We start from the raw sequence: 12,918 nt of genomic DNA on the forward strand, positions 1-12,918 counted from the left end.
CCGTATGCGCTTCCGCTTTCAAGTGGAGACATGTGGTGGGTTTCCCCTGACGAAACCTTCCCACTGTGACAAAATACAGAGCACGTCAGACAGAAACAGAAAGTATGGTGAGTATAAAATCAATCAGGACCGTGTCTGTGGCAGAAGTCACCTCATCACTGCAGTCAAACAACGACAGAAACATGCAGAGACAAACGCTACTTCAAAGGTACAGACTCATTGTGTGTCCTGGGAGACGCTGACAAGCAATGATTTAATCATCCATCCATTTAAATAAGTCACAATGATGTAATTAAAGTGCTTCGGGAAGGCATGTGAAGTCATTTGAATGATCACACACACACACACACACACAGACAAGCAGATTAGATCAGTGGTTTTCAAAGTGGGATCGGGGACCACCAGGTGGTCCTTGAGAGAAGGTCCCCAGCAAAAAGGGAAATCATTTATTTTCACTATAATCCCACTCATAAGTAACACAATGACAGACTGTATGACTATTTTGGTCATGGTGGGTTTCATACACTTTCTGTAATAAAACATCTCAAAGCTCAAATCTTATCTGATGGGGGACCCTGGGACAAGATCTTATCAAATGGGGGTCCTGCGGTCTAATTTGTGTCAGTTTAGGGGTCCTTGATCAACCCCTTCCCTCAACGTACACACACACACACACACACACACACACACACACACACAACACACACACACACCCCTATTCAGCAAGAGAGTCAATATTAATCTTGTGGATTGATCATGAAAGGATCTTCAGATTGTGCAGCGCTGCTTCCATGGTAGAAGAAAGAAGCGCGGCCGCAGCAGAATCCTGACTTGAGAATCATGTTGCGTTGCCATAACAGTCCATCACTATGGCAGCCTATCAGAAATACAATAACACTAAAGGCATTAATGAGCTTTGTATTGAACTGTATTGAACCCCCCCCCCCCACACACACACACACACACACACAGTTCTCTCACTCAACTTCCACTCTGTGGCGTTTCCTCCTTCCCCATGCTGGATATCTGATCTGTACATGACACTATCGAGTGTGTCAGCGCTTTGCTCCACTCGCAGTTCCAATGGAAGGGTAGGCTCCTCTTGAATAGGTCAGGTCAGCAGCACTGTGTTTGTATACCAGGGGTTCTCAAAGTGGGGTCCAGGGAACCCCCAAGGGTCCTTAAGTTGAGGGGGTCCCCAGTAAACAGGGGATTAACTAAGTCTGTAACTATAATTCCATCCATAAGTAACACAATGACAAACTGTATGACTATTTTGGGTGATGGGGTTCATACACTTTTTGTGTAATAAAACATCTACAAGAGAAATGTTATCAGATCCAGGCTGGGACAAAATCTGATCAAATGGGGAGTCCGTGTCCGTGGTCTAATTTGTGTCAGTTAGGGGTCCTTGACGTGAAAACGTTTGAGAACCACTGGTACATATTCTGTGAGCAAGTGTGTGTGTGTGTGTGTGTGACAGAGCGAGAGAGAGAGAGAGTGTGTGTGTGTCTGAGTGATAAGTGTGATCAGATGCTAAGATGATGTACTTCAGTCACAGTGTAGAAGGTCTGGCCAGACTGGGCTCCAAAGCCGCTGCAGAGTTCACTGCTCCCAAACTGTGCAGCATAAATACAAACATTACAGTCAGTCAATATCATACTCATCCATACGCGGGTGTGACACACGTGACACAGAAGATTCATCTAGAGGAAGTTGGCTATTCAACTGACCTCTCTATAATGCTGTCATCTAGAGGAAGTTGGCTATTCAACTGACCTCTCTATGATGCTGTTGTTACACTGCAGCTCCCTGACCAGCATCTCCATCTCCTCCTTCAGATGGTGCATCCTGGACCAGAGAGAGACATCATGTGGTCAGCTGTCTCTTTCCATCTCGGACACCAGGGGTGCCCAACGTGTTTACACTTCAGAGAATATACTTTAACATTTTTCAACATCACAAGATCTACCAGTCCCCCCCACCCCCCCACACTGTAATGGTAAACCTGATAATTACACTTTGTACACACACAAAAACTCATAAACTCATATTCCATACTTCATAACTATTAAGTGTGGGTAGACATAACAATAAATTAAATGCGGCATGTTGCTTATAATTTCAATTTCAATTATAAGCAAGAAACAGTATTTGTTAAGGTATATTTAAATTGTCCGTTTGCTTTTATGAGTTCAAACAGTCAACATCTCGCTCAGTCTTGGGGTTTGCAGAGCAGCGAGGTTGGATGTTTCAGGGAAGTTCGGTTCATTGAACTGATCATCATGGGACATGGCAGACGCCTAGTATCTAAATAAATAATCTTGACCAGCTGTGCCGCGCAATTATTATTATTATATATTTCTTTGCATCTTTTTTAGCGGGAGGGTTCCTATCTGCTCCCAGGCCAGCACGGGGAGAACATGCAAACTCCGCACAGAAAGGCCCTTTTTACGAGCCCACCTGGGCAGTAGGCACTGGGGACAGGGACACACCCTCAGCGCCCACAGCGTCCCAGGCGGGAATCAAACCCAAGACCTTCTTGCTGTGAGGCGACAGCGCTATCACTGCGCCACCGTGCCCCTGCCACCCAATTACACGGAGCCATTCGCTGAAGGGCTGGCTGGAGATATACTTGCTGTTTGCTATGCGTTCTCCTGCCTAACCTGTGTCTGTTTGGAGCGTCTGCCATGCACGTCCTATCCAAATCGCTACGCGTATGCTCCAAAACGACACATGATACACGAGGCAGTCGTCATGCACACGCGAACGCGTCGTTAAAAAAGCAAGAATATCGCCGCCAAGGACGTCAGGTGGTTTCTGTGAGCATTTGAACAAAATAAACATGCGCAGACTGACTGGTTGAATGCGAGACACTGACACTAGTTACACTCCGCAGAAAATTATTTTGTGGTCGACCTGTGAGCACCCCGCCATCGACTAGTAGATCGGCTGGCGATCAACTGCACATGTCACGCACCCACACACACCTGGAGACCATCTGGTCCTTGTCCCTGGGAATGTTTTCAGGGTCCTGTCCTGTTCTCTTGGACTGCAGAGTAAGCAGGACACTGTCCAGAGCCTGAGGAGGAGGGAGATGTTAGGTCACTGGGATGTTGGTGAGTGACCTCACTAAGACGACCGGTGAAAACATGCACTCCCAAATGTAGTGAAGGTGTGAGAGAAGGAGCTCCAAAAGAAGAAGATCCAAACTTTTGCCCAGATTAAAGGATAATTTTGGTATTTTTCAACATGGACCCTATTTTCATTTTTTTTTTTTTTTTTACGTATAAGTAACTAATGTGAGCAGAACATTTTGAAATTGCTGCAGTGCAGTATTGACCAAGATCGCAGCCGCTTTGCGCGCATGCCCCTCCCGCCTCAGCAGCCTGTGCACGCACATCGACTAAGGCCGAATTCAGACACAATTCGTCGAGACGTATAGTAGTCCGCATAGCTGGCCGCAGCTACAAATATCAAAATAGGGTCCAGGGTGAAAAATACAGAAAATTCACACAACATAAAAAAGTGAAATGTTGACCTTGTTCTGGTGCTGCTCACACATCTCCAGGTCTGCCAGCAGGCCTGTGGAGAAAGAGCTGAAGTCCTCCAGTCGGGTCTGCATCTCCACTAGAAAACTGGAATCACAGTAGGGACATACTAAATCAAAGCTGGTATAGCTATGATGTGCCAATGCCAAAAACATATTTAATATTCATCTTTAGATTGATCCTTAACTTGTTAATTGCATCTTTAGCTCCAAATAAAAGATACATAGGAGAACATTATGGTTTGTTGAATTTAATTTTGGAATGTATTATGTCCACATATGTCTGGATTACCCAATCTGCAGCTGGACAAAAATAAGAGTAAACAATTCTGCCAGACAAATAACAAGTGGGGAATCATAAGGCAGACTGCTAACTTGTGTAGCACATTATTACTGAGCCCTGGCCTGTACATCTAACTTGTGTAGCACATTATTACTGAGCCCTGGCCTGTACATCTAACTTGTGTAGCACATTATTACTGAGCCCTGGCCTGTACATCTAACTTGTGTAGCACATTATTACTGAGCCCTGGCCTGTACATCATCAAACCAAACATACAATCATCATAATGTCATTAGTCATTCTAAGGATAAGCTGCCCTATGTGCTGTGTCACTGGAAACATCAGCCTGATTGTGGCTCGTTTCCCTGTCTGATACTATTAACATAGTCAATCACATTATCTCTGAGAAAAACAATGACAGTGTTTTTGTTGTTGTTGATTTTTTTAAATTGATTGGGAAATCCCAACAATACAATTTTGCACATTTTTCCCCCTCCTAATACTTGAAGCCAGCTTTCTATCAACGGTGTTGGAAAGGAGAGTTGGGTGCTCCTCTGACCTGCTCCATGTCCTCGTTGAGGCCAGAAGCTCTTTGTATCTCTGCACACAGTCCTCTCTGAACAGAGACTTCACTCGCTTAATATGGGATGACAGGTGGATCCTGGGGAGGGGAGGAGAGTGACAAGCAGAGCAGCAGATCACAGCAGAGCTCAGAATAACATCCTCTTCAGGCCGGGTGAGTAGGACAGCAGTAAATCGAATCGAATCGTTTATGTTTACATTTCTATTGACATTCAGATTTTAAAGCACTTTCTAAGTAAAAAAAAAAGGGACTTGATATTTATCTGACTGCTTGTATTAATTGATGAAAAAGTAGGCATGTGCAGTAATAATACAGAAAATTATTTGAGCTGTATCGAGATGCATCGTGGAATAGAATCGAATCGTTGACAGATGAATCGTAATCGAATCGACTCGTGAGGCCAGTGAAGATTCACAGCCCTAGACAGCAGGTGCGTTGCAGGCACACAGTCACAACTAAAGACACATACTCACTTCTCAAACTTGTGGATTTGCTCATCATTGTATGCCAGCTCTGTGGGGGAAATGAGTATGAGTGAGGAGAGTGTTGTAAAGATAAGCAAACAAACAAAACAGAACACAAGACACATACAGAGACAAGCAGGCTTACAAACATTATACATACTGCCAATAAGTCTGTCCTTGCGGTAATGCTGGTGAATTGCTATTATCTTCTCCAGCAGCACCTGCACCTTCTGGCGGCTGTGGGAAGCAGGGGTCAGAGTTCAAATACTACATGCACATCACGGGCACACCCTGAAGTTGCCCTTTCTCCAACTCTAGTGTACCTCTTGTCGTCGGCCAGACTCTCGGACAGCTTGGCCTGTTCTATGAGCAGCTGGTCCAGTCGCTTCTGAAACTCTTGGATGCCGGTAGTGTACACTGGCAGGTGCTCTCGGAGCTGCAGGGACAAAAACTCTGATACATAACACCTACATAACACCTAGCCAATCAACAAAGCACATAGTCCACTGAACCCATGACTGATCTGTTGACTAGTGTAACATTTACACTATTAACAGTGTCATGTTGGAGTCTAGCTATGTTGGATGTCATTACTTCCTCTCTGGCGTGTCTTTGCTGTCACTGTTGATTGTCCAATAAAGTAGAAATACTGAACAAGAGGCACCTGAGCTGCCTAACGTCCCACGATTATCACTATAAAACTATAGTATTAAACATAGCTATGCTAATAAATTATTGAAGGTAATTACTGAATTAAATAGCAAATATTTCTGTGTCAACACATGGGCAGTACTATTATAAACTCTGGGCCATATCCTACGCCCAAGTCCAAAGTGCAAATCTTTGCTAGTTTCTAGCACTCAAAACCTCCATTTTCTTTCCTTTTAATTACCACTGGGTCGCTCAAACACGCCCTTTGATGTACTGACCCAAAGGTCATTAAAAAAAAAGGTCCTTTGATGTACTGACCCAAAGGTAATTAAAAAAAAAAGGTCCTTTGATGTACTGACCCAAAGGTAATTAAAAAAAAAAGGTCCTTTGATGTACTGACCCAAAGGTAATAAAAAAAAAAGGTCCTTTGATGTACTGACCCAGTAGTGGTAATTAAAAGAAAAACTTAAAATTGTGATTGCTAGAAACTAGCAAAGATTTGCCATTGCACTTGTTCTGGTTCTTCCACAGTGGCACCCGCTAACACTTCCCCTCAGTCAGGCTGGTGTGTGTGATGTTATTTGGCGATGGGTCTCACCAGCCGCAGCCTGTTGCTGTTATCAGGTGAGCCTGGGGTTTCTGGAGCACAATGACCTCTGAAACAGATAGATAGGACAGATGCAGGAGGAAAAGGCACAAATGATATAGGACCCCATGAATTCATTCAACTACAGAGGTGTGAATGGATAAACTCACAGTGAATGCAGTCTATGTTGTGAGGTGTGTATGGATGGATAAACTCACAGTGAGTGCAGTCTATGTTGTGAGGTGTGTATGGATGGATAAACTCACAGTGAGTGCAGTCTATGTTGTGAGGTGTGTATGGATGGATAAACTCACAGTGAGTGCAGTCTATGTTGTGAGGTGTGTATGGATAAACTCACAGTGAGTGCAGTCTATGTTGTGAGGTGTGTATGGATGGATAAACTCACAGTGAGTGCGGTCTATGTTGTGAGGTGTGTATGGATGGATATACTCACAGTGAGTGCAGTCTATGTTGTGAGGTGTGTATGGATAAACTCACAGTGAGTACAGTCTATGTTGTGAGGTGTGTATGGATAAACTCACAATGAGTGCAGTCTATGTTGTGAGGTGTGAATGGATAAACTCAATGAGTGCAGTCTATGTTGTGATGTGTGTATAGATAAACTCACAGTGAGTGCAGTCTATGTTGTGAGGTGTGTATGGATGGATAAACTCACAGTGAGTGCAGTCTATGTTGTGAGGTGTGTATGGATAAACTCACAGTGAGTGCAGTCTATGTTGTGAGGTGTGTATGGATGGATAAACTCACAGTGAGTACAGTCTATGTTGTGAGGTGAGGCAGGACTGCAGTCTGATGGTGATCATGGTGATAGTGAGCATGGCTTCTCCGCACTGCTTACGCACCTTCATCCTGAGGAACAGCAAAGGGGGAGGAAAGAGGTAGGGAGAAATGATGGCATTTGTCGTGGGTAATTAGTGTGGCTAATTAGCCAGGTAGGGAGGCAAAATACTCAATGCAGGGACACAAAAGCTCCTCGTCTGAGAGTGTATGTGGCGTCTCACATGTGGCCATAGTATCCTTGCAGTAGCAGCTCTCTGTGTGTGTGCAGCAAGCGCACTATCCTCAGATACTGGTGGACCACTCCTACTGTTGCCTGCCGGAGGAGGAAGAAAACCATTGATTAAAACAGAGATAAAAGAATGGGTTGGATGATAAAGGGAAAGGTATTAAAATAAGGGCTGCTGGCTGTTGGCATGGATGTGACAGAAGAGAGCTGAGAGCAGTAGTACCATGGATGTGACAGAAGAGAGCTGAGAGCAGTTAGTACCTTGGAGAAGCTGTAATCTGCCATGACGTCAAACCTGGAGGGGATGACCGAGGTCTCCGCTGCAGGAGGAGAGAGAAGGAAGCACAGGGCAGTGGTGGGCTAAAGGTTAGAGAAGCGAGCTTGTGAGCGGAAGGTTGTCGGTTCAATCCTCGGGACGTCGCGGGCGAGATAAATCTGGGTGGGGAAAGTGAAAAGCAGCGGCGCTTGTCCCCTCCTTCATTACCACCACTGAGGTGCCCTTGAGCAAGGCCCTTAACCTCGACCGCTCCAGTGGAGCTGCTGACGCGGTTGTACTGGTCAGCTTCCAGGTGTGAATGTGTGTGTGTGGATAACAGGGCGCTCCTGACAAAGAGAGCATTGCTCTCAGTGACACTCCCCCTGTATAAATAAAAAGGTATAAAAAACAAAGCCCAAATTTGCATTGAAAATAAGATGATACTTTACTTTACAGAGCAGCACACCTGGTAGGGATTCAGGGTCTTGCACAAGGGCACTTCAGCAGTCAACAGGGGCTTGAACCTTCGGTCCTCTGGATGTCTAACTGCCGGCTGCCCTGCCACCCCAAATGCGCTTATGATAACGGTGTGTGTGGGCTTATGAGAACTGTGTGTGTGTGTGTGTGTGTGTGTGTGTGTGTGTGTGTGCGTGTGCGTGCATGGGTGTGTGTGTCGTACGTTCTCTGAATGGGAGGCTGGCGTTTGCTTCAGGACCATGGCTGAGTAGTAGGAGGGGTTGGGAGGGCGAGGTGCGGGGAAGGTTGACCACCTTCATGTTGCCCTCCAGAGGGAGGTCATAGCCCAGGTAGAGCAACTGTTGTTGCTGCACTTCTACTCCAGTCTGAGATGCCACCTCCTCACAGAAGACTGACACCCTGGGTAGAGAGAGAGAGAGAGAGAGATGATCCTGAGCATCTCTCAAGATCTCAAGTGTATCTGTATTACAGAATGACTAGAAAGCTGCACAAGCCTGTTGTTTTGTGTGAAATGCTTTGCATTTTCAGTATTTTAAAAGTTGTATAGTCTGGAGGCAACATCAGTTGAAATTTGCATCCGTGGCTGAAGACCTTGTTATCATGTGAAAGTAGAAGAGGTAGAGGTAAGTAGAAGGTACCATCCATGTCATGCTAACTTGTCGGGAAGGAGGTTAAATAATGCGCCAAATTGAGGCAACGTTTTGGCGAGGGAAGCACTGACATGGCGATTTTCAAAGGGGTCCCTTGACCCTATCTTCGCCTATTCTATTTGCATATTTCTACATACTGGCATCGCTAAACAGTCTTGGAATTGCATGAATTGAGTATGACTGGAAAGCTGAGACTCAGACTTGTGGATTCAATGAGTCAATGAGAAACTTGACCTCATCTGTTCTTCGGGGACCACGCTCGCTACACTATACAGCCTGCACTGCCGCTACTAGAGCACCCCCACCAGTGTTGGGGTAACGCATTACAAAAGTAACATATTACATGTAATATATTACTTTTAGCAGTAACTCAGTAATAACTTATTACCAATAGGATTTCAAGTCACAAATTTACAAATTGAGTGATTTTTTCTTTTAAATCAAAGCACATAATTTAAATAAAGATAAAGATACAATCATTTCCAATTCAAATTGTGTGTTTTTACGCAAATAACCACTATAGATGACAAAAACAAAAGAAAAGGATAACATTTTGAATTTGGACGGTTTACACTGACTTCAAGACGGTTTAAATTATTTTTCGGGATGGTTGCGGAGCAGCGATGTCATTCTGCTACTGTTGTTATTTTGGTGAAAGTCATGCAAAAGTAGTGTAATAAGTAACGAACAAATACAGTAATATTGTAAAGTAACGTATTACTTTCAAATGAAAGTAACTAGTAATATGCAGTTGAAAGTAACTTGCCCAACACTGACCCACACTAAATTCATTTTGTTGTGGAAGCCGGTCTGTGTGGTGACGTGTGTGCAGACCCACGTGTTGTAGTGGTGGATGTAGATGCAGTGTGCCATGGCCTCCTGCAGGGAGAAGAGGTGAACAGGCTGCCTCTGCAGCAGGTCTGTGGTGGCTGTGAAGAACTGCTCAAAACCCCAACACCGCTCCTGGTCAGCCTCCAGTATACCTGCTAACACAGGAACCAGCTGCACCTTCAGACCCCTACAGACATACAGACACAGAATATTAATTCATCATGTAGATATATTTTTTGTTATATTAATATCTGATGAATACTATGGAAATGGAAATGGTAAATGGACTGCATTTAAATATAGCACTTTTATCCAAAGCGCTTTACAATGTGCCTACATTCACCCATTCACACACCGAAGGCGGCCAGCTGCCACGCAGGGTGCTGGCACAGCCATCGGGAGCAATTTGGGGTTCAGTGTCTTGCCCAAGGACACTTCGACATGCGGACTGGAGGAGCCGGGGATCGAACCACCGACCTTCTGGTTGGTGGACGTATAGTCAGGAGGCTCTACCTCCTGAGCCACAGCCGCCCGTTGTATGTATACAATATGTGTAGAAGAGAGAGGATGTATGAAGTAGGACTGGGCAATATATCAATATTATATCAATATCGTGATATGAGACTAGTAGATATCGTCTTAGATCTTGGATATCGTAATACGGCACAAGCGTGGTCTTCTTCTGGTTTTACAGGCTGCATTACATTACACTACCGTAAATTCCGGACTATAAGCCGCACCTTTTTTCCCGTTTTTTGGCCTTTTTTGGCCCCTGCGGCTTATATAACGGTGCGGCTTATCTATGGATTTTTTCAAAAAAAAAAAAAAAAAAAAAAAAAAAAAACTCTCTTTTTTAGCACTCTTTCTAACTATAAATCCACTTCTGTTTTAATTTCCTCTCTTGCCCTCTTTTCACCACACTGTATGACACTGTGTGCACTGTAAAAAACAACACAGGTGGTGTTGTGTTATGTTGTTTTGTTGAAATGTTAATAAATGGGAGCTTCCTCAAACAGCCATCTCTTTCCCGACAATCCCCTCTGTGCATGAACCCTTACATATGGTAATTAAACATTAAAACACAAAAAAAAAAAAAAAAAAAAACATTAAAACACCCGCGGCTTATAGTCCGGTGCGGCTTATATAAGAAAAAAATAGTCAACTTTGCAGGTGCGGCTTATACACCGGTGCGGCTTATAGTCCGGAATTTACGGTAGTTATTTTCTGAACTTACCAGACTGTTCTAGCTGTTCTGTTATCTGCCTTTACCCACTTTGTCATTATATCCACATTACTGATGATTATTTACATGTATAAAAACAACATTGTGTAAATATTCTGTGAAAGCACCAATAGTCATTTCTACAATATCGTTGCGATATTGAGGTATTTGGTCAAAAATTATTGTGATATTTGAATTGTCCATATCACCCAGACCTAGTATGAAGGGAGGGGAGCTGGTGCAATGCAGGTTTAATGAGGGTCAAATTAATTTGAGAATGAAAATGAGAGAGAGCGAGAGAGAGAGAGAGAGAGAGAGACGAGTAAGGGAGAAACAAGCATCACTGCCCCTCATCTCATGTGTTTTTACTAAACACATCTCTCACACACACACTGCAGGTGGGGACGTACTGTGACAGCTGGCAGTTGTAGGGTAGATGGTAGCTCCACTCAATAGGTCCGTCCTCCTCCCTCTGCATCCCAGCTATTGCCCCCACAGGTTTCTCTGTAGTCATCTTGTACCTACCAAATAACACACAAGTCAGATGGACATGTGTGTTCAGCCTCTGCCTGCGAACTCAGGATCCATGTGTCATAGAAAGAGATAGCATGCACCAAAACATCCCTCTGGAATGGGAGATGTGATGCACTGCCACAATGAAGAGGTGTGACTTCCACCACTGGGTGGAGCAATTCCCTTATAGATAAAAGCTGTCTATACTGTTCAATATACTTTTCTTTGGGGGAAATGGAAAAGCACACGATTGAGTGGTTTGAGACCAAACTCAATATCAACATTCTGAAACTGAAGGTTAACTGTACTTTTGCTAACTTTGTACTTGTACCCGTCACTTTGCCTTGCTAACTTTGTACTTGTACCCGTCACTTTGCCTTGCTAACTTTGTACTTTGCCATACGTGGCTGTTCATACTCTGTCCATATCTTGTATATGTTGTAGACTTATTTGTATTTATTGTGTCTCATGTAACTTGTGCACCAACTCCTAGTGTACACCAAGTCAACTTCCTTGTACAGTATGTGCAAACATGCTAGTATGTATGTGTGATTTGTGGTGTGACTTACATGGTGGGCTTGTTCCTACTGACTTACATGGTGGGCTTGTTCCTGCGGGGGCCTCCGTAGGGCGTGAAGGGCAGGCCGCCGGCGGCAGCGTGGTAAAATGTCACACCGATACTCCACAGGTCTACACTCACACCGTAGACCTTCTGCTGCGGCTTACGTAGCACCGCACGCTCATACATGTCTGGATGCTACACACACACACACACACACACACACACACACACACACACACACACACACACACACACACACACACACACACACACACACACACACACACACACACACACACACACACACACACACACACACACACACACACACACACACACACACACACACACACACAAAGAGAAATCAGAGTTTTTTGCTGCAACTTGGAAATGCGCCGATGTTTAAAAATACCAATTTGGCCGATAGACGATGCTAATGTTTTGTTGTTGTTATTGATTCCCACTTTTGTGACAGTCAGGGAAACAAACAAATCTTCATCATAAAATAAATAAATACCTGAACTGTTTTTAAGTCTTTCAGCCCTTCATCAGACTCTCTTTGAATGAGCACAAATTCAATCATACATTACAATTTTATGAAACCTTTAATATAACCTTCTTCCACATGACAAATCCTGACAAGTCTTTTTAGCACAACAGGTAAACATGGGCCACTGCCGTGAGTGAATGTCATCTTATTTGCTGATAGGCCGATGGCAGTCAAACAGGTGAATATCGGCCGATACCGATGTGATAGGACGTATACTGCACTATTGTGGTCTAAAACAATAAAATGTTATTCAGGCAGACAATGACATGCCACATCAGATTTGCATCACACAGAGAACGCTGTCGGCCAACGTTCCTGGTCTCATTCTCCACTAGTCTGGGCAGAAAAACCTGGTTCTGTGTCATCCGGCTATGGGCGGAACACACCACGACATCCGCCCAGAAGAACCAAAGTGCAGCTGTGCTCCCGCTCAATCCTTGCGTTCTGTTCAGAAAACATGGGTGACACACTTCCGGCTAGAAGACTTGTACTCCTTAAATGGAAAGACAAGTTTCCTCCAACTTTCAATCACTGGGTCAGAGATCTTATGTATCATCTAACCCTAGAAAAAATCCGATACGCTACAAGGGGTTGTGCTCTCGACTTTTATACCATCTGGCAGCCAGTCCTGGACCAGGTAGAGAAAATGGACGCTTCAAGCATTTCAAATGTATAGATTTACCCCCCCCCCTCTCTCATATTTATTTTCATTA

General features: G+C 44.2%; 1 protein-coding gene across 2 annotated transcripts in view; it reads right to left on the bottom strand.

Moving 5' to 3' along the window:
• Nucleotides 1-236: 236 nt before the first annotated feature.
• ikbke (inhibitor of nuclear factor kappa B kinase subunit epsilon) overlaps nt 237-12,918 on the bottom strand; it is a 17,638-nt gene continuing 4,956 nt past the window's right edge. Inside the window, exons 6-21 of one of the 2 annotated variants that reach the window (XM_083661732.1) lie at nt 11,690-11,850; nt 10,991-11,101; nt 9,366-9,545; nt 8,080-8,276; nt 7,406-7,464; nt 7,140-7,231; nt 6,886-6,987; nt 6,130-6,187; nt 5,204-5,316; nt 5,041-5,117; nt 4,890-4,929; nt 4,393-4,494; nt 3,542-3,638; nt 2,991-3,082; nt 1,780-1,851; nt 237-1,619 (exon numbers count right to left, since the gene is read on the bottom strand). In XM_083661732.1, the coding sequence (XP_083517858.1) occupies nt 1,556-1,619; nt 1,780-1,851; nt 2,991-3,082; nt 3,542-3,638; nt 4,393-4,494; nt 4,890-4,929; nt 5,041-5,117; nt 5,204-5,316; nt 6,130-6,187; nt 6,886-6,987; nt 7,140-7,231; nt 7,406-7,464; nt 8,080-8,276; nt 9,366-9,545; nt 10,991-11,101; nt 11,690-11,850 (1,617 nt within the window). In that variant the 3' untranslated portion in view covers nt 237-1,555. Of the gene's footprint in view, nt 1,620-1,779; nt 1,852-2,980; nt 3,083-3,541; nt 3,639-4,392; nt 4,495-4,889; nt 4,930-5,040; nt 5,118-5,203; nt 5,317-6,129; nt 6,188-6,885; nt 6,988-7,139; nt 7,232-7,405; nt 7,465-8,079; nt 8,277-9,365; nt 9,546-10,990; nt 11,102-11,689; nt 11,851-12,918 lie in introns of both variants that reach the window. The other variant, XM_083661733.1, reaches the window with a different exon arrangement.

Source organism: Poromitra crassiceps (assembly GCF_964638095.1).
Source record: "Poromitra crassiceps genome assembly, chromosome: 27".
Taxonomy (NCBI): domain Eukaryota; kingdom Metazoa; phylum Chordata; class Actinopteri; order Beryciformes; family Melamphaidae; genus Poromitra; species Poromitra crassiceps.